At 45.6% G+C, this 21691-nt stretch overlaps 1 protein-coding gene across 1 annotated transcript; it reads right to left on the minus strand.

Annotated features, from left to right (window-relative positions):
* Positions 1–1398: 1398 nt before the first annotated feature.
* On the minus strand, positions 1399–19653 carry IFT43 (intraflagellar transport 43). Its single transcript, XM_063948277.1, has 9 exons — positions 19445–19653; positions 15120–15206; positions 12836–12894; positions 10715–10747; positions 10374–10420; positions 5245–5317; positions 4193–4268; positions 1814–1876; positions 1399–1740 (listed from the first exon to the last, which is right to left on the minus strand). The coding sequence occupies exons 1-9, from the start codon at positions 19484–19486 to the stop codon at positions 1636–1638; spliced, it is 585 nt and encodes a 194-aa protein (XP_063804347.1). The 5' UTR covers positions 19487–19653; the 3' UTR covers positions 1399–1635.
* Positions 19654–21691: the final 2038 nt, after the last annotated feature.

Raw genomic sequence — 21691 nt, forward strand, 5'->3', positions numbered from 1 at the left:
GCGGGGGTAAGAGTGGGGTAACGGGGATGGCACCAGGGAGTAATGCAGGGGATGACAATGGAGGAGTAACATGGGGGATGATAGCGGGGATTAACACAGGGAATGAAAGTGGAGAGTAACGCGGGGAAGGAAATCAGGTAAGTAACGCAGAGACCAGGAATATGAAGGTGCAGTTAGTGCAAATCGTACCGTGTGTACACAGCTTGCGATACCGATGCGCGCTGCCGTGGGGTCAGTATCGCAAGAAAAGATAGACTGTGCAGGCAAGTCAATCTTGACTATGGGGGTAATTCCAAATTGATCGCAGCAGGATTTTTGATAGCAATTGGGCAAAACCATGTGCACTGCAGGGGAGGCAGATATAACATGTGCAGAAAGAGTTAGATTTGGGTGGGTTATTTTATTTCTGTGCAGGGTTAATACTGGCTGCTTTATTTTTACACTGCAATTTTAGATTTCAGTTTGAACACACCCCACCCAAATCTATCTCTCTGCACATGTTATATCTGCCTCCCCTGCAGTGCACATGGTTTTGCCCAATTGCTAACAAAAATCCTGCTGCGATCAACTTGGAATTACCCCCTATATTGGCCCTCATTCAGAGTTGTTCGCTCGCTAGCTGCTTTTAGCAGCATTGCACACGCTAAGCCGCCGCCTACTGGGAGTGAATCTTAGCTTAGCAAAATTGCGAACGAAAGATTAGCAAAATTGCGAATAGACACTTCTTAGCAGTTTCTGAGTAGCTCCAGACTTACTCGGCAACTGCGATCAGTTCAGTCAGTTTCGTTCCTAGTTTGACGTCACAAACACTCCCAGCGTTCGGCCAGACACTCCTCCGTTTCTCCAGCCACTCCCACTTTTTTCCCAGAAACGGTAGCGTTTTTTCGCACACACCCATAAAACGGCCAGTTTCCGCCAAGTAACACCCACTTCCTGTCAATCACATTACGATCACCAGAACGAAGAAAAAAACCTCGTAATGCCGTGAGTAAAATACCTAATTGCATAGCAAATTTACTTGGCACAGTCGCACTGCGGACATTGCGCATGAGCGACCAATTGCTCCGTTGCGAGAAAAATATAACGAGCGAACAACTCGGAATGACCCCCATTGTGTACAATCCAGCAGTAGGATGAGATTAGCATTTGTAGCTGCAATCTGAGCTATGTAGTAATAAAAACAAAAGCTTTCCACACATCACTGCCACACTCTATAAAGACAGACTCTCCAGGAGTAACTGAAAGTTTGCATTGCGTCTCTTCAGATTTCTCCGCTCGGATCTAGTTTGGGAGGGGTAAGGGGGGGTCACTAGGAAGCAGAGAGGGGGAGTGCATTGCGGTGCTTTGTCATTAAAGAGGTGACTTCACAGTGTATATTCAACAACAGATGGGCAGAAGTTATTCAACCAGTTACCATTTATTCATAGTGAGTGTGAGCAGACATACAGCCGGACCAGCCGACATACATGACCACGGCCGTGCCAGAACTACTGTACAACACATTACAGTATTACAAGTTATTCGGATGGATCTGTACGGTGAACACGATGCTCCTTGGTGGTCCAGCAGATTCACCTCTGATGCACACACAGAGGATGTCTGGAAATGTCCACGGAAAGATGGCGGCCTCGAAGGTCAGCTGACCAGACTGTCGTCCTCCATCTTCTCCACATTCCATTCTGTCAGCAGCTCTGAGGAGACCTCTGTGTACAGCAGGTCCCAATCCCAGCGCGTGTCCTCCTGCAGAGAGGAACCAGGTTACCCCACCACAGACACGTGACGCACAGTCACGCCTTCCCCGACATGTACTCACCTCTCGCACCTCTGGTTCTGGGGACAGAACTTTGGTTAGAAGCTTGAGATCAACATCGCCATCCTAAACACAGGGAAAGAGTTGGGCGCTATTATTATTTATATGGCGCTACCATGTTCCATAGCGCTGCACAAAGAATGTTTGTCATTCACATCAGACTCCATCCCACTGGAGTTACCAGTCCTGAAAGAAACCCATACAAACACACGGAGAACATCCAACTCCACACGGATGGACCAGTAATCAATCCCATGACACCAGAGTTGTGAGGCTGCAATGCTAACCACTGTGCCTCCACAAGTCTGCTTGCCGCGCATATTTTGCCTGCTCAGAAACAAGAGACGCATCTACAGGCGAAGCAAACAGTACGCATCGCCGCGTGTGACTGGAAGGCCATAACTGGGCTGTAGCAAATCGTTCTCATGTAGGTCGTATTCAGAGAGAGCGCGGAGCCGATACTGTCAGTACCTGGCTGTTACTGATTCCACCCACTGCGCAGTGGTCGGGTAACTCACTGCCACCACCACCAAGCTCCTACACCAGCACTTGGAGCTGCGTGCTTCCACCCAGGCTCCTACCATTGGCACCCGAAATCCTCTACTTCTGGGTATGTGTGGACACACTGCTGTCACCTCCTGGATGGTGGCGGCTAATTTGCAATGGTCCCCCACCATGGATCAGTTACGCAGGGTACCTGGCAGAGAGGGCTAATGCGTGGAGACACAGGGCTCGATCCAGAACAGCCAGTAGCATATGCTTGTCTCAAAGATTAAGCAATGCACGTGTAAGCACACGGCCGGTATAGTGAAACTGCGAATGTCTCATTAAATCAGTTATGGTTCTGCACTATTCTGGTGGTGACAGGGTACAAGCAGATGCGTCATCTTAAAGACAAGATGTTTATTGCTCATAAGTCTTCAAAAAGACTAAGGGGTCCAGCGATCGCAGCCGCATTGTGCGTGCACACCCCGTAGCTCAGTGAGATGCTATCAGCAGAGGCGGTCGCGGGGCGGGAGGGGTCGTGCCAATGGCGTTAGAGCGCCGTTAGCGGGGCGCAGTCCTGACAACGGAGGCGTGTCCAGCCTGTTGGGGGGGGGGGCGGCCCGCGGCAGCTGCGTGACGTCACACGCACCCGCTGCGACCCAGGCGCGGCCAGTAGCTCCCTGCCAGCGCACATGAGCTGCACTGGCAGGATGCTACTTGTCAGGTACAAAAGCATTGCCTTGCCGCTGTGCGATGCTTTTGTACCTGTGGTGCGGGACGGGGGGGGGGGACTTAGAGCATGACATGCAGGGCGGACTATCCCTGTGCTGGGCGTTTCCCCCGCTTGTCAGAGTAACTGATCGTAGATGTGCTAAGTTCAGCACATCTACGCTCAACTCTGAATTACCCCCTAAATTATGTCACTAAAGGTTCCAGGAACCATTCCCAGCAGATTACAGACGTATTCTCCGCGCTGACGGTCAGAGATTATACAGCTTTTGGGCTCACATGCCCTGTTTTTACAGCAAGAGGACACAACACATCGAGCTACAGCTCTGCCCCCCGACCTCTCAAATAAATACAACTTACATTCTTTACTTCCTCCTTCCTTTAGAGGGCCCGTCGGGATCCCGGCTGTCTCAATACAGACGCCAGGATCCCGATGGGGGTACTGTACCGCCGCCAGAATACCAGCAAGTTTGGTGATTCCCCCTCTATGGGTGTCCACGACACCGATAGAGGGAGAATAGAACTTGTGCCTCACTTGAAACTATAAGGGCATAGTCTGTACATTTTAACATGTATCCCAAATTCCATAACTGTTCAAATACATTATTAAACATACATGTAGAGCACATGTACTATGACAGTTCATAAGTCAGTGGTGCTGCAGCACAAGGGATTAACCTCCTCAGTGCCACATCCACCATCTTGGGCATGTGGGTCGGGTCTCCGGCCACACTAACCCAAAGCCTGTATTGTCACAGGGTGTCTTAACTATTCCTGAGGAAACATTCTCATATTAACTGCAGAATCTGTACGGGTACAAATCATCGATAAGGTAAATGTTTTCTTGTCTTTGGGAAACCCCATCCCTAAATCTCTGGCATATAATGATCAACAATGCCCCAATGGCCCTGGGGATCTCCTCTATAAGGCATGGGGGTGAGGTGGGCGAGCAAAACACGCTCAGCTGCACGCGCAAGATGGTTAGAAAGAGGAGACCCACCGCTCTCCTTCTCCCGGGAAAGATTACAGGCCGGTGACCCTACTGAGAATAGACACGTCTTCCCTTTCTAAGTTCCGGACATTTCCAGAGCACATCCCCACCCCAAGTTCTATGGAAACACTATACCGACATGAAGTGTAGGGGGGAGAAGGTTGCAGAGCTCTCACCAGGGTCTGGAAGGCCGCGTGTCTCATTAGGTCTTTGTCGAGGTCCTTGTAGGTCATTACTCTGTTCACCTGGACACTGGAGAACACAATATGGACTTACAGCTGGTAATTCATTGTCATTTACATCTGATTAGATAAAGAAGGCAAAGGAACGGAAGGTACTAGAAGGGAGACCACAGCAGGGAGAGCAGGAACATGATCACACCATATTAACCTTCTCCTACGTTGTTGTGTGAGCTAAGTAGAACATTTCTATTCTGAAGCCGATGAGAACTAGAACTACAGTCCAATATAACTGTACACGAGCAGCCAATTGGATAAGACGGTGACCTGACCATTTAGGGCTCTGACCCAAAGATAAGATCATTTACGGGTAACATAATGGCCCTATCATGGTAGTCAGAAGAGGACTAAGGGGCACGGCATAAAAAAGAATGAGGTTTTGGTCCATCCAGTATAAATATGAATTAACCGTTATATAATGTTTATATGGTATCCGGTCTCTCGGTCGACCACGATTGGTCGACATGATAAAAGGGCGACATGAGTTTTTCACATTTTTAAAAAAAACCTTTTTCATACTTTTATGATCCACGTGGACTACGATTGGGAATGGTAACCTGTGCAGAGTGCGTCTGTGCACTAACTGGGGTTCCCGGTCACTCTACGAAGAAAACGACATCAACATTTTTTTTATAAAAAAAAAAAACCCCTCATGTCGACCTTTTGTCAAGTCGACCTAAACTTGTGTCGACCTATCTCAGGTGTCGACTTAGTTACTGTCAACCAATAGTGGTCGACCTAGACACTGTCGACCTACGTCTGGTTGACTCTGTGATCCACACCCGTTTATATCTTATGGAAGATACTATATCTACATAGTCTAATGAGGACTATACAAGTCCATCTTATTTTTTTAATTGTATGGAAACACTGAAGAGAATGGCACACTGGGGCCGGCATGCAAGACAGCAGGGGTAAGAGTAAGGGATGACAGGACAAGAAGCAGGTGGAGCAGGAAGGGAGAGGACACAGGAATAAAGTCCGCTCACCTGGGCGGGGCAGCGACCTGTAACGCTAAGTCTTCCTCCTGCACCTCATCCAGGTCTGGAATCACGGGGATGTCTACAGGGAAAAGCTTATACATCAGCAAGATGGGGACATACACCCTGTGGTAGATACTGAGTTATGGCATCGTCTACAACATACAATACTACATACACACACACAGATTCCAGCCCAGCAGTGAGATGTATCCGGTATTTCCACAAGTAATACAAGACGAGTCTCCAACCAAAACTAAGCTTTATTCTATATACCTCACAGCCGTGCGCCCCCCCCCCCCCCCCACATCCTCACTTTTCAGCTCTATACATCCCCATGTATCTGCGTGTTATTTCCATGTTCTGAGAGTGCATAGAGACATGTCACGTACAAGGTAACAGACCCTTGTCTATGGCACGTGCTGTGATCAGTGCCAGCTCCCCCTCCTCAACGTCTGCCAGGCCCAGCAGGAGACAGTTTAATTAGCTGTCCAAAGCAGCGTCATGAGCCAAAGCTGCAAACATGGCGGCTCAGGGGTGAGAGACAACAATCTGCCTGACCAATACATAATTCCCTAACACACATTCCAGTCCATGCATCGCCATCCTCTCTGCTATTCCTGTACCATCCTCACTACTATTCCTGTACTGTCCTCATACCTCCATCCTCACTGTTACTCCTATACTGTCCTCACTGCTATTCCTGTACTGTCCTCACTACTATTCCTGTACTGTCCTCATACCTCCATTCTCTCTGCTACAACTATACTGTCCTCACTACTATTCCTGTACTGTCCTCATACCTCTATCCTCTCTGCTATACCTATACTGTCCTCACTACTATTACTGTACTGTCCTCATACCTCTATCCTCTCTGATACACCTATACTGTCCTCACTACTATTCCTGTACTGTCCTCATACCTCTATCCTCTCTGCTATACCTATACTGTCCTCACTATTATTCCTGTACTGTCCTCATACCTCCATCCTCACTGCTACTCCTATACTGTCCTCACTGCTATTCCTGTACTGTCCTCACTACTATTCCTGTAATGTCCTCATACCTCCATCGTCACTGCTACTCCTATACTGTCCTCACTACTATTCCTGTACTGTCCTCATACCTCCATCCTATCTGCTACAACTATACTGTCCTCACTACTATTCCTGTACTGTCCTCATACCTCTATCCTCTCAGCTATACCTATACTGTCCTCACTACTATTCCTGTACTGTCCTCATACCTCCATCCTCTCAGCTATACCTATACTGTCCTCACTACTATTCCTGTACTGTCCTCATACCTCTATCGTCTCTGCTATACCTATACTGTCCTCACTACTATTCCTGTACTGTCCTCATACCTCCATCCTCTCTGCTATTCCTATACTGTCCTCACTACTATTCCTGTACTGTCCTCATACCTCTATCCTCTCTGCTATACCTATACTGTCCTCACTACTATTCCTGTACTGTCCTCATACCTCTATCCTCTCTACTACAACTATACTGTCCTCACTGCTATTCCTGTACTGTCCTCATACCTCTATCCTCTCTGCTACAACTATACTGTCCTCACTGCTATTCCTGTACTGTCCTCATACCTCTATCCTCTCTGTTATACCTATACTGTCCTCACTACTATTCCTGTACTGTCCTCATACCTCTATCCTCTCTGCTATACCTATACTGTCCTCACTACTATTCCTGTGCTGTCCTCATACCTCCATCCTCTCTGCTATACCTATACTGTTCTCACTATTATTCCTGTACTGTCCTCATACCTCCATCCTCACTGCTACTCCTATACTGTCCTCACTGCTATTCCTGTACTGTCCTCACTATTATTCCTGTACTGTCCTCACTATTATTCCTGTACTGTCCTCATACCTCCATCCTCACTGCTATACCTATACTGTCCTCACTACTATTCCTGTACTGTCCTCATACCTCTATCCTCTCTGCTATACCTATACTGTCCTCACTACTATTCCTGTACTGTCCTCATACCTCTATCCTCTCTGCTATACCTATACTGTCCTCACTACTATTCCTGTACTGTCCTCATACCTCTATCCTCTCTGATACACCTATACTGTCCTCACTACTATTCCTGTACTGTTCTCATACCTCTATCCTCTCTGATATACCTATACTGTCCTCACTACTATTCCTGTACTGTTCTCATACCTCTATCCTCTCTGCTATTCCAATGCTGTCCTCATACCTCCATCCTCTCTGCTATACCTATACTACCCTTACATCTCCATCCTCTCTGCTATTCCTGTACAGTCCTTACATCACCATACTTTCTGCTATTCCTATACTGTCCTCGCTACTATTCCTGTACTGTCCTCATACCTTCATCCTCTCTGCTATTCCTTTACTCTCCTCATACCTCCATCCCCTCTGCTATTCCTGTACTGTCTCACAGCGCCATCCTCCCTGCTATTCCTGTAGTGTCCTCACTCACCATATCTCTGCTATTCTTATCTGTCCTCACACCTACATCCTCTCTGCTAATCCTGCACTATCCTCTCTTTTATTCCTGTGCCCCTAGCTCTATCCCCACTTCTATTCCTGTACTGTCCCCAATATCTCCATACTCGCAATATTCCTGTATTGTCCTTACATCTTCATCCTGTCTCCTATTCCTGTACTGTCCTGACTTACATCTTCATCCTGTCTCCTATTCCTGTACTGTCCTGACTTACGGCCCTCATTCCGAGTTGTTCGCTCGTTCTTTTTCATCGCATCGCAGTGAAAATCCGCTTAGTACGCATGCGCAATGTTCGCACTGCGACTGCGCCAAGTAACTTTACTATGAAGAAAGTATTTTTACTCACGGCTTTTTCTTCGCTCCGGCGATCGTAATGTGATTGACAGGAAATGGGTGTTACTGGGCGGAAACACGGCGTTTCAGGGGCGTGTGGCTGAAAACGCTACCGTTTCCGGAAAAAAACGCAGGAGTGGCCGGGGAAACGGTGGGAGTGCCTGGGCGAACGCTGGGTGTGTTTGTGACGTCAACCAGGAACGACAAGCACTGAAATGATCGCACAGGCAGAGTAAGTCTGGAGCTACTCTGAAACTGCTAAGTAGTTAGTAATCGCAATATTGCGAATACATCGGTCGCAATTTTAAGAAGCTAAGATTCACTCCCAGTAGGCGGCGGCTTAGCGTGTGTAACTCTGCTAAATTCGCCTTGCGACCGATCAACTCGGAATGAGGGCCTACATCTTCATCCTGTCTCCTATTCCTGTACTGTCCTGACTTACATCTTCATCCTGTCTCCTATTCTTGTGCTGTCCTGACTTACATCTTCATCCTCTCTCCTATTCCTGTACTGTCCTGACTTACATCTTCATTCTCTCTCCTATTCCTGTACTGTCCTGACATACATCTTCATCCTCTCTCCTATTCCTGTACTGTCCTGACTTACATCTTCATCCTCTCTCCTATTCCTGTACTGTCCTGACTTACATCTTCATTCTCTCTCCTATTCCTGTACTGTCCTGACTTACATCTTCATCCTCTCTCCTATTCCTGTACTGTCCTGACATACATCTTCATCCTCTCTCCTATTCCTGTACTGTCCTGACATACATCTTCATCCTCTCTCCTATTCCTGTACTGTCCTGACTTACATCTTCATTCTCTCTCCTATTCCTGTACTTTCCTGACATACATCTTCATCCTCTCTCCTATTCCTGTACTGTCCTGACATACATCTTCATCCTCTCTCCTATTCCTGTACTGTCCTGACATACATCTTCATCCTCTCTCCTATCCCTGTACTGTCCTGACTTACATCTTCATTCTCTCTCCTATTCCTGTACTTTCCTGACATACATCTTCATCCTCTCTCCTATTCCTGTACTGTCCTGACTTACATCTTCATCCTCTCTCCTATTCCTGTACTGTCCTGACTTACATCTTCATCCTCTCTCCTATTCCTGTACTGTCCTGACTTACATCTTCATCCTCTCTCCTATTCCTGTACTGTCCTGACTTACATCTTCATTCTCTCTCCTATTCCTGTACTTTCCTGACATACATCTTCATTCTCTCTCCTATTCCTGTACTGTCCTGACATACATCTTCATCCTCTCTCCTATTCCTGTACTGTCCTGACATACATCTTCATCCTCTCTTCTATTCCTGTACTGTCCTGACATACATCTTCATCCTCTCTCCTATTCCTGTACTGTCCTGACTTACATCTTCATCCTCTCTCCTATTCCTGTACTGTCCTGACTTACACCTTCATCGTCTCTCCTATTCCTGTACTGTCCTGACTTACATCTTCATCCTCTCTCCTATTCCTGTACTGTCCTGACATACATCTTCATCCTCTCTCCTATTCCTGTACTGTCCTGACATACATCTTCATCCTCTCTCCGATTCCTGTACTGTCCTGATATACATCTTCATTCTTTCTGCTATACCTGTACTGTCCTGACATACATCTTCATCCTCTCTCCTATTCCTGTACTGTCCTGACTTACATCTTCATCCTCTCTCCTATTCCTGTACTGTCCTGACTTACTGTCCTGACATACATCTTCATCCTCTCTCCTATTCCTGTACTGTCCTGACTTACTGTCCTGACTTACATCTTTATCCTCTCTCCTATTCCTGTACTGTCCTGACATACATATTCATCCTCTCTCCTATTCCTGTACTGTCCTGACTTACTGTCCTGACATACATCTTCATCCTCTCTCCTATTCCTGTACTGTCCTGACTTACTGTCCTGACTTACATCTTTATCCTCTCTCCTATTCCTGTACTGTCCTGACATACATCTTCATCCTCTCTCCTATTCCTGTACTGTCCTGACATACATCTTCATCCTCTCTCCGATTCCTGTACTGTCCTGAAATACATCTTCATTCTCTCTGCTATACCTGTACTGTCCTGACATATATCTTCATCCTCTCTCCTATTCCTGTACTGTCCTGACATACATCTTCATGCTCTCTGCGATACCTGTACTATCCCCACATCTCCATCCTCCAGGCTATTCCTATCCTCACATCACTATCCTCTATCCGCACTTGTCTATCCTCTCTACTATATACCTGTACTGTCCATACTGACACTACACCATTTTGTGTCCTTGTGTTGTGTTCTCACCTTCACCCTCGTCTGACTCCTCCAGACTCTGCTGTCTCAAACGGCTGCTGCAGACAGAGCAAGAGGAAGAGCACAGTCAGATCATCCATAACGGGGTCATATGTGTACGTGGTCTATAATACATGTGCAGGCTTATGTGGTTAAAATGTGGGCGGGTATGTGTGATCTAACATGTGTGTGCAGTGGGGGGTATGGGGTGTAACGTGTGTGTAGGTGTAAGTGGTACAATATATAATAATGTCACATCACTAATTACACACCACTACAGAGAGATGACACGCATTATCCCACGGTACACGCCATTACTCTGTGATTACACGTACTATTATAAGTCCACTTACTCTTCCATATCCTGACTGCCACGTTTTCCAGACCTGTAAGAAATGGATAAATATATGTATACAGGACTACAATACATACTGTGTACACCAGGACTATACGTGGTTCATGAAATGCAGGAGACACAGTTCTGTACATGGCTCAGATCTTCCACATGGTACATAATCTCGTCCAAGCCAGCAGCATGAAATCTCCATCATCCTGATGAAGGGCAGAGTTCCGGAAAAGCTGTAAAGACAGGAATCCCCCCTCCCCGAATGGAAGAGCTGTGGCACACGGATCACCTACTTATGTATCCTCACTGTATATATTATATAATGGATCCAGGATACACAGATCATACTCCTACACCTATATATGCTGACGGTATATAAAATGATGGATCCCTTAGACACGGATCACACTCCTACGTATGCTCACTGTATATGATACGATGGATCCCTGGGACACGGATCACACGCCTGCGTATGCTCACTGTATATGGTACGATGGATCTCTGGGACACGGATCACACGCCTGCGTATGCTCATTGTATATGGTACGATGGATCCCTAGGACACGGATCACACGCCTGCGTATGCTCACTGTATATGGTACGATGGATCCCTAGGACACGGATCACACGCCTGCGTATGCTCACTGTATATGGTACGATGGATCCCTAGGACACGGATCACACGCCTGCGTATGCTCACTGTATATGGTACGATGGATCTCTGGGACACTGATCACACGCCTGCGTATGCTCACTGTATATGGTACGATGGATCCCTAGGACACGGATCACACGCCTGCGTATGCTCACTGTATATGGTACGATGGATCTCTGGGACACGGATCACACGCCTGCGTATGCTCACTGTATATGGTACGATGGATCCCTAGGACACGGATCACACGCCTGCGTATGCTCACTGTATATGATACGATGGATCCCTGGGACACGGATCACACTCCTATGTATGCTCACTGTATATGATACGATGGATCTCTGGGACACGGATCACACGCCTGCGTATGCTCACTGTATATGATACGATGGATCCCTGGGACACGGATCACACTCCTACGTATGCTCACTGTATATGGTACGATGGATCCATAGGACACGGATCACACGCCTGCGTATGCTCACTGTATATGATACGATGGATCCCTGGGACACGGATCACACTCCTACGTATGCTCACTGTATATGGTACGATGGATCCCTGGGACACGGATCACACGCCTGCGTATGCTCACTGTATATGATACGATGGATCTCTGGGACACGGATCACACGCCTGCGTATGCTCACTGTATATGGTACGATGGATCCCTGGGACACGGATCACACTCCTATGTATGCTCACTGTATATGATACGATGGATCTCTGGGACACGGATCACACGCCTGCGTATGCTCACTGTATATGATACGATGGATCCCTGGGACACGGATCACACTCCTATGTATGCTCACTGTATATGATACGATGGATCCCTGGGACACGGATCACACTCCTATGTATGCTCACTGTATATGATACGATGGATCTCTGGGACACGGATCACACTCCTGCGTATGCTCACTGTATATGATGCGATGGATCTCTGGGACACGGATCACACTCCTGCGTATGCTCACTATATATCGTACGATGGATCCCTGGGACACGGATCACACTCCTGCGTATGCTCACTGTATATGGTAAGATGGATCCCTGTGATATACGGCTCACGCGCCTACGTATGCTGACAGTATATGATACGAGTCACATGGGGATATAAGAGTCTGGGAAGTGTGGGGATGAGGGGGAGCTATAACAACACTGAGGTTTTATTATCTTTTACATTCTCATTACAATGCCAGCAGTGAGACTGTGAGGATTAGCGTCAGACGTTCGCGTTAGCAGCACAGAAATATTTTTATAGTTATAATAGTGGTGTCGCCCTTAGACTCTGAGGGCAATTCCTAGAGGTATGTGGCCTTGCCTACCAGTTCCAGCCACATGACAGTGGTATATGTGCCAGGCTATAAAGTTTTCATCCAGTGGTAAGTTCTTACAGGTCTCCATCCTCAGACAATTTACAGGTTCCTTCATTTTCCCGGTAAAATAAAACCGGCGATGATCTCTTACCTTGAGGTCCCCGAAGAGTCATCAGCCCATCCGCCTTGTCGCAGAGGCTTGGGTGGACCCTAAAAAGTAATGACAACATAATCTTCCAGCAGGCCAGTTACTACCTGTGGTGCCCCTGGCATGAGAGTGGCGGACAGTTACTAGTATCAGCAGTACGACGGATAGGAAGTGTAACTGTTTATGGGGTTTACAAGGCCCCATGGAACATCACCTCACTCTGGCTCCCTCTGGGACACCCCCCATGTAACCTTTGTCCCGTCCCCCATCAGAGCAGCTACAGGAAGACAACGGAAGTGTAACCTGGGTGGGAGAGACGAATCCCGCTCTGCATGTACATGGCTATTGTGGCCCCTGCACCATCCGCTCAGGAGCCCCCAGTCTCATTGCTTGTACAGCAAGGACAGGATAATACAGACAGCCCCTTGCGGCTAGGCTCACAGGAGGCTATGTGGAACTGGTCAGGCCCACCATCAGGGGGTACTGCGGGCACAGATGTCCTGGGCCCGGCCTCTCTGACAGAGAGGAGAGGACCCGAGCTGCTCATGCCGCCACAATGCTCCGCCCACTTTTCATTACCAAGTTCTGGCACTGTCAAAGGAGGGGAGAGGATGCTGCAAGCTTCTATTGTAAACGTCCCTCCAAAAATGGCCGCCACCTCAGCGGAGACAGTTATTAAAGATACTAGAGGAGGCTCCTCTAGTATCTTTAATAACTGTCTCCACTGAGGAGATGGCCATTTTGGCAGAGACTTTTCAATAGATGCTTGCAGCGTACTCTTCCCTCTCCTGTGACAGATCTCGGTCATGAAATGGGGGTGTGGCTACAGGAAATGGAGGGGGCGGAGCTACACAGAACCAGGCTGCTACTGTGCTACAGCCCCGGCCAGCCTGTGATAGGTAAGTTGAGGTGGAGTGAGTGTACATTTATTTTGTATATATAAAGAGTCTGTAAACAGATGCACACTCCAATTTCATATAAATGCGGAGCTCCCTTTAATCTGTTCCTTCCATGGTCCAGTATGTATACTTTGCAGGAAAAGGGCACTCATATATATATATATATATATATATATATATATATATATATATATATATATATATATATATATATATATATAGCAAATATCTCTTAATTTTATTAATCTCCAAAAAGAACACTTTAAAAATTCCATGCTGTGGCATAGATGAAAATTGAAACACAAATGTCATTCTTGTTATAAGCACATAGAAGTGCTATCTTGTTGCCAAGACAATTTCAAACATCAATGCAATGTAATAGACAAAATCCAAAACTTATCAGTCTGCCGGCCTCGGTCTGGCTTTTGGCAGCAATGGTGGTCTTTAACATGGTGCAGGAGTCTAGAACGGTCACCAGATGACCGAGGCCGGCAGACTGATAAGTTTTGGATTTTGTCTATTACATTGCATTGATGTTTGAAATTGTCTTGGCAACAAGATAGCACTTCTATGTGCTTATAACAAGAATGACATTTGTGTTTCAATTTTCATCTATGCCACAGCATGGAATTTTTAAAGTGTTCTTTTTGGAGATTAATAAAATTAAGAGATATTTGCTATATATATATATATATATATATATATATATATATATATATATATATATATATATATATATATATATATATATATATATATATATATATATATATATATATATATAGCAAATATCTCTTAATTTTATTAATCTCCAAAAAGAACACTTTAAAAATTCCATGCTGTGGCATAGATGAAAATTGAAACACAAATGTCATTCTTGTTATAAGCACATAGAAGTGCTATCTTGTTGCCAAGACAATTTCAAACATCAATGCAATGTAATAGACAAAATCCAAAACTTATCAGTCTGCCGGCCTCGGTCATCTGGTGACCGTTCTAGACTCCTGCACCATGTTAAAGACCACCATTGCTGCCAAAAGCCAGACCGAGGCCGGCAGACTGATAAGTTTTGGATTTTGTCTATTACATTGCATTGATGTTTGAAATTGTCTTGGCAACAAGATAGCACTTCTATGTGCTTATAACAAGAATGACATTTGTGTTTCAATTTTCATCTATGCCACAGCATGGAATTTTTAAAGTGTTCTTTTTGGAGATTAATAAAAATAAGAGATATTTGCTATATATATATATATGAGTGCCCTTTTCCTGCAAAGTATATATATATATATATATATATTGATATATATATTGATATTATTATTATTATTATTTTTTTAGGGGAGCCGTGTGATTGGTCCTCTACAACTGCACCGCAGGTCGCTCACCTCTCTTGCAGACGTGTTGCGGGACGCATCACTCTCTTCTTGCTGGGTGTCTCGGGAAGCCCGGGCACGACGCCCCATCTTCACTCCCTGTGGGTTTATATATGCATTACAGGTAACAATACTGATATATTGTACACGGAGAGGAAAATGCAGCCAACAGGTCACCGGCCAACTTCCTAACGTGCACATGCCATCTACATACCGGGAGCCGCCATTGTTTCACCAGGATGCATAAGGGGGGCCGCCATGCTCTGTCACCAGATTTTACTGCAATGATGGCCTGCATCCAATGCTATCCGGGGACTGCCAAACAGAGTGGGGTGTCCTGGAAGGTGGGGCTCTACTGATACGGACATTCTCTTTGAAGCAATGAAAGACCCCAGCCCAAGTGCGATCAGACACACGTGTAGAATGAAACGGACACAACTAATATCAATGAGATAACATTATAATATGGAACATTCAAAGGTCAAAACACCGCCGGTAAATGTGTCTCTACCCATAATACTTAGGTGCAAGGACTTTCCTGCATTTTGTTCTGTCTTCATATGACACCCGCCTGCTTTTAATTCGTTAACGTGTCAATACTTTCCTAGTGGTTTTACTGGTCCTTCTATGGAATCTATTACCGTACCTTAATACAGAAAATGCCAGTCTGTATATATATACAAAGCTACAGGTAGTAAAACAGCGCCACCTAGAGACACCGAGATCACTGACGCCTGAGAGTGGAGAGCCACTGTTACGTCTGACTTCCACTAGAAGTATCACTGTGGAAAGTTTTCCGTTGGCGCCATCTAGCGGATCTGCTGTATTTTGTAGAGTGATTTGGGTTATTGACCCATGGGTACACTCTACCCTCTTGATAGTCCTTTTGTACAGTATGAAGTTTATCCTTCTTAAATTTCATTAAGTCACCTCGATACTTATCCAATTATTCTCCCATTTTGTTCAACCAATTTGATTCTAAATCACCTCTAAGGGTGTCTAGGTTGTTTTTTTTTCAAATGCCTCTAGTTCTCCTCTGGTCTTTGTACGCTCTTGTCCAGATTCTTCAATCATCAAAAGATGCAAATCCAGACTGCATTTATTTAAAACCGCCATCCACCTTCTACGGAATTCTGGGTTAAATTTCCCAATAGTCGGGGTATTTTTTAATAATAATAATAATAATAATAATTTTATTTATATAGCGCTCTTTCTCCAATAGGACTCAAGGCGCTTAACAGCCACATAGCATAATATAGTACAGAAAATAATGAAGTACAGAAAAGCTTTCCATAAAATACAGAAGCATGTAGATACTAAAGGGACATTATGGAGATGCTGAGTAAACAGGAAAGTCTTGAGTCTACTTTTGAAGGATTCTATAGTTGGTGCCTCTCGCACTGTGCGGGGAAGTGGGTTCCATAGAGTCGGAGCCGCATGACTAAAAGCTCCACCCCCAGATGAATTATTGGAGATTCTGGGTGCGGCTAATAGTCCTTCATCTACAGATCGCAGTAATCGAGTGGGGCAGTATGGGGTCAGAAGCTGCTTCAGGTACCTTGGACCCTGGTCATGTAATGCTTTGAAGCTCAGTAAGCCAATCTTGAAGATGATTCGCCATCTTACCGGCAGCCAGTGAAGGGAGTAGAGGATGGGTGTTATGTGCCAGGAACGGGGCTGGTTGGGTAACAGCCTGGCAGCTGTGTTTTGCACCAGCTGTAAGCGGTGCAATTCTTTTGCTGGGAGACCAAGGTAGAGGGCATTATAGTAGTCTAATCAAGATGATACAAATGCATGGATGACTTTTGGCAGATCATCTGAGGGAATTAAGTGCTTGATTCTGGCTATGTTCCTCAGGTGTAAGAATGAGGATTTGATTGTGGCTGATATCTGATGTTTAAGTGTCAAGCCACCATCCAGGACAACACCAAGATTCCGCACACGATCAGTAGTCTGTAATTCTGAATCCCCGAGTGTAAGTCCAGTTGGTTGGCTATGCTGCAGTCTTGTCCTTTGATGTTGTGGTCCTATCATAAGGACCTCTGTTTTATCCGGGTTCAGTCGCAGCCAACTGGCACTCATCCACTACCTAAAACCCAGTGGGATTTGGTTTTTTTTGCGGAAATAGTCACTTGGAGTAATGCCACGCATAAGATAATCTATTTCCCTCTACTTTCATTTAAGTAATTGGAAATAGAGTTGTTCATTAGGGGTTATCCCACCAGTGGCATCCAGAATTTCTGTGCATAGGATGGCTTTGGCTTCTACATCTGAAAAGGACAATATCTTTCCAATGGGGAGATTAACATCACGATAGCCAGTCTGCTCCGATGTTGTTGAACTCTCCGCCATCAGGGAATATATATGTGAACACCAATGTGTAGAGTGAAAGTCCCAGTGGTGATGTCCTCCGTTAAAGAATATGGGTGCCTTGTCTAGTCAGCAGTAGTATGTGTCCACCTGATAGGTGGAGGACAGTTACAGCGACCGACTTCTCTTGGGTCCCGCAATACTGATTGAGGACCTGGCTGTGTAAACCTTCATATACTGGACCTGTGAGTGCAGCTATACTTCTCCCTGTATATATATATATATATATATATATATATATATATATATATAAAATCTAAGGGGACCCCACAGCTATCACTGTATAGGGCCCCAAGATTTCTGTTGCCGGCCCTGCTCACACTCAGCAGTAACAGGGCATGTTTTCCTGATCTCCTGGGAGTATAAATGCAATGGGCTGTTTGGGGGTGGTGGGGGAGCAGACGCTGGATAACCTCCATGGAAACAACAGGATATGTATACATCAAGTGTATCCTTTGCTGTTTCTGGATACTATATGATGAGATATGGGGATCTATAGGTCCAAGTGTGTAAGACTGCAATATGCTTATCTGGGATTCGGTGAGGATTCACAGTCGAAATATCGACACAGCTCAGAATTATTTATCTTATCCATCACGCAGTACCATCAGGGAGGCGTCTGATTGGCTCCACATTTATTGTACAGCAGGACAACGACCCCAAACATACAGCCAATGTCATTAAGAACTATCTTCAGAGTAAAGAAGAACAAGGAGTCCTAGAAGTGATGATATGGGAGCCACAGAGCCCTGATTACAACATCATCAAGTCTGTCTGGGATTACATGAAGAGACAGAAGGATTTGGCCAAGCTACATCTACAGAAGATCTGTGGTTAGTTCTCTAATATGTCTGCAACAACCTCCCTGCCGAGTTCCTTCAAAAACTGTATGCAAGTGTACCTAAAAAAATTGATGGTGTTTTGAAGGAAAAGGGGGGTCACACCAAATACTGATTTGATTTAGATTTCTCTTCTGTTCATTCACTTTGCATTTTGTTAATTGATAAAAAATAAACTATTAACATTCTTATGTTTGAAAGCATTCTTACTTTTCAGCACTTTTTCCACACCTGCCTAAAATTTTTGCACAGTACTGTATAAGTACCGGTATGCTAGACACCGACATGGGGTGATCTATAAGTACCATAATACCAGACACTGGCAGGTGGAGATCTATCTAGAAGTACCAGAATACCAGACCCTGGCATGTGGAGATCTATAGGTACCAGCATACCAGACACTGGTGTGTGAGAGCTATAGGTAACAGCATACAGGCACTGTCATATGGAGATCTATAGGTACAAGTAAACCATGCACTGACATGTGGAAATCTATAGGTACCAATTTATCAGACACTGACACGTGGAGATCTGTAGGTACCGGCATACCAGACACTGGCATGTGGAGATATATTGGTACCAGTATACTTAACACTGGCATGTGGAGATCTAGAAGTACTGGCATATCAGGCACTGGTACATGGAAAGATATAGAGACCAGTATACGGGCACTGTCATGTGGAGATATATAGGTACAGGGATAGCAGACACTGTCATGTGGCGATCTATAGGTACCGGGAAAGCAGACACTGTCATGTGGAGATATATAGGTACCGGGACACTAGACACTGGCAGGTGGAGATCTATAGGTACCAGAATAACTAGACACTGGCCTGTGGAGATCTATAGGTACCGGGATAGCAGACACTGTCATGTGGATATCTATAGGTACCGGGATAGCAGACACTGTCATATGGAGATCTATAGGTACCAGGACACTAGACACTGGCATGTGGAGATCTATAGGTACCAGCATAACCAGACACTGGCATGTGGAGATCTATAGGTACCAGGACACAAGTATAGCATGCACTGTCATGTGGAGATCTATAGGTACTAGGACACCAGGCACGGATATATGGAATACACCCATTTGTCCAACTATATTGTACTGTACAGATATCTCACCGTGGACCTCCGGCTCTCTCCCAGCTCCAGAACATCCTCCATATCTATGGTCCAAGAAAATGATTATGCTATGCTGTATCCATAGCAACAGGGCCACTGTCACCGGAAACCGCTGCGATCAGATCGGGACTTCCGGAAGAGAGTGACGCAGTGGGTGCAGTGTCACGTGTATGCACAGGAGCCAGCGCCACCTAGTGCGTGTTCTCCTCAGTGCAGCGACCTGTCTGATCACGGCGCCAGCAACTCCCTCTGCGCATGCGCACACCTAGTCCCGTAACTCCCGACCCGTTCCCTCTCTCAGGACCCTGGTCAGGTGACCAGGCCGCCATTTTGTGTGTATCAGTCTGATATATGAAGTGTCACGGGCTCTGTTGATAACTGATATTCATTCCTAGAAGTACAAACAGATCTGCGTGTATTATTTACAACATTTTGTTGTGCGATGTTGTGATTCAGGAAAACTCATCGCTCAGGGAAATTTATTACCAGTTATTTATATTATTATTAATATTATCCTTTATTTATATGGCGCCACAAGGGTTCCGCAGCGCCCAACTACACAGTACATAAACAAATAATCAAAACAGGAAAACAGCACTTACAGGCACCATACACTGATGCGACATGTCCGACCGTCATGTCGCAGGTGATCACCCCGGCAGCCTACCGGCCGGCAGTATCGCCCAAGATGCATCGTATGCTGTCCTTTTGCACACGATATATCTTGGGCGATCCCAGCCATGCCCACGCCTGCGGGGTCGGACATGATCGCTAGTGCTGAACGTTCAATCTGGAGGATTCGATCCGATGCTCATGGGAACGTGCATCGGATCGGACACACCTCCAAAATGCCAGATTTCACCCGATATCGGACCAAATGCCCAAAATCCGATGAAATTGGACATTATCGTTCTAGTGTATGGGGCCCTTTACAGTTGAAGACAATATAGGACAAGTACAGGGTAAATAAACACAGCTACATCAGCAGATGACACTGACCTAGGTATCAGGTGGCAGAAGACTGTTGGATTTGGTGGCGCTTTACAGAGAATATTTGTCCATTCGCATCGGTCCCTGCCCCAGTGTAGCTTACAATCTATATTCCCTAGCACATTTATAGGCACACCCATTCATACTAGGGTTAATTTTGTCAAAAACCGAAGTACCTGGAGGAAACCCACGCAAGTACAGGGAGAATATACAAACTCCCCACAGTTAGGGCCATGGTGGGAATTGAACCCATGACCTCAGTGCTGCATACTTGCCTACCTGCCCCTCTCCATGAGGGAGAAAATGCTCTGTTCTTGGACTTTCCTGGTAATGTATGATTGCCATCACCTGTGGTGAGCTAGTTAATTGATAAGAAAGATGTTTCACCACAGGTGATGGCAATCATACATTACCAGGAAAGTCCAGGAACAGAGCATTTTCTCCCTCATGGAGAGGGTTAGGTAGGCAAGTATGCTGAGTGCTGTGAGGCAGTAATACGAACCATTACTCCATCCGTACTGCCCTAAATGTAATGTAAACCAGCAAACCCCAATCCCAGCGGCGTTAAGCTTACATGATTGCTGATAAAAATTGCACTGTTGAGCGATGCATGCTTGCTTGATATTAGAAATGAGAATAAATATACAAAAACTTAAATATAGAACATATATAATGTATAATTTATTTTACTTATTAACAGTTTGTTATATAGCGCAGCATATTACATCCTGATAAACGTTATTATTGATACTCATACAGAAAGAGACACACTGTACATTGGCAAAAATAAGTCATAAATGTTCGTTTATTACAAATATGTACTGTATATGTAAATTCTAGGTTCTCATTTACCGGTTATAAAAAAATCTGGTCTCTTAGGGACAGACCCTTATGGGGAATATAAACAAAGTCCACAGATATGCATATCAGCAGGGCTGTTTCTAGACAATTTTTTTCCCAGTGCGAACACACACAACAAAAAAGCGCATTTGCGCGCGTTGCCTTGCTATAATGGGCGTGGCTTTATTGCAATGGGTGTGGCCTTGCAGCAAAAGACTACTTTTCACCGACATAGTGTCCCTTACACCATATTATGCCCCCACTATAATGCCCCTGACACCATACTGTGCCCCCACATGCCTGCCACGGGTGTAGTATGGTATGCCGGCTGTCGGGGTGCTGGCGCATAGCATACCGTCGCCGGAATCCCGACCGCCGGCATACCGACAGCTGGGCGAGCCCAAATGAGCTCCTTGC

Source organism: Pseudophryne corroboree, chromosome 12 (assembly GCF_028390025.1).
Source record: "Pseudophryne corroboree isolate aPseCor3 chromosome 12, aPseCor3.hap2, whole genome shotgun sequence".
Classification (NCBI taxonomy): Eukaryota; Metazoa; Chordata; class Amphibia; order Anura; family Myobatrachidae; genus Pseudophryne; species Pseudophryne corroboree.

Bases quoted from the DNA above. Each gene is read 5' to 3' on its own strand.
- IFT43 (XM_063948277.1), bottom strand. From the start codon at position 19,486: ATGGAGGATGTTCTGGAGCTGGGAGAGAGCCGGAGGTCCACG. The intron at 15,207-19,444 runs GTGAGATATCTG...ATAAACCCACAG, and splicing joins GAGAGAGCCGGAGGTCCACG to GGAGTGAAGATGGGGCGTCG. The intron at 1,877-4,192 runs GTGAGAGCTCTG...CCCTGTGTTTAG, and splicing joins ACGCGGCCTTCCAGACCCTG to GATGGCGATGTTGATCTCAA.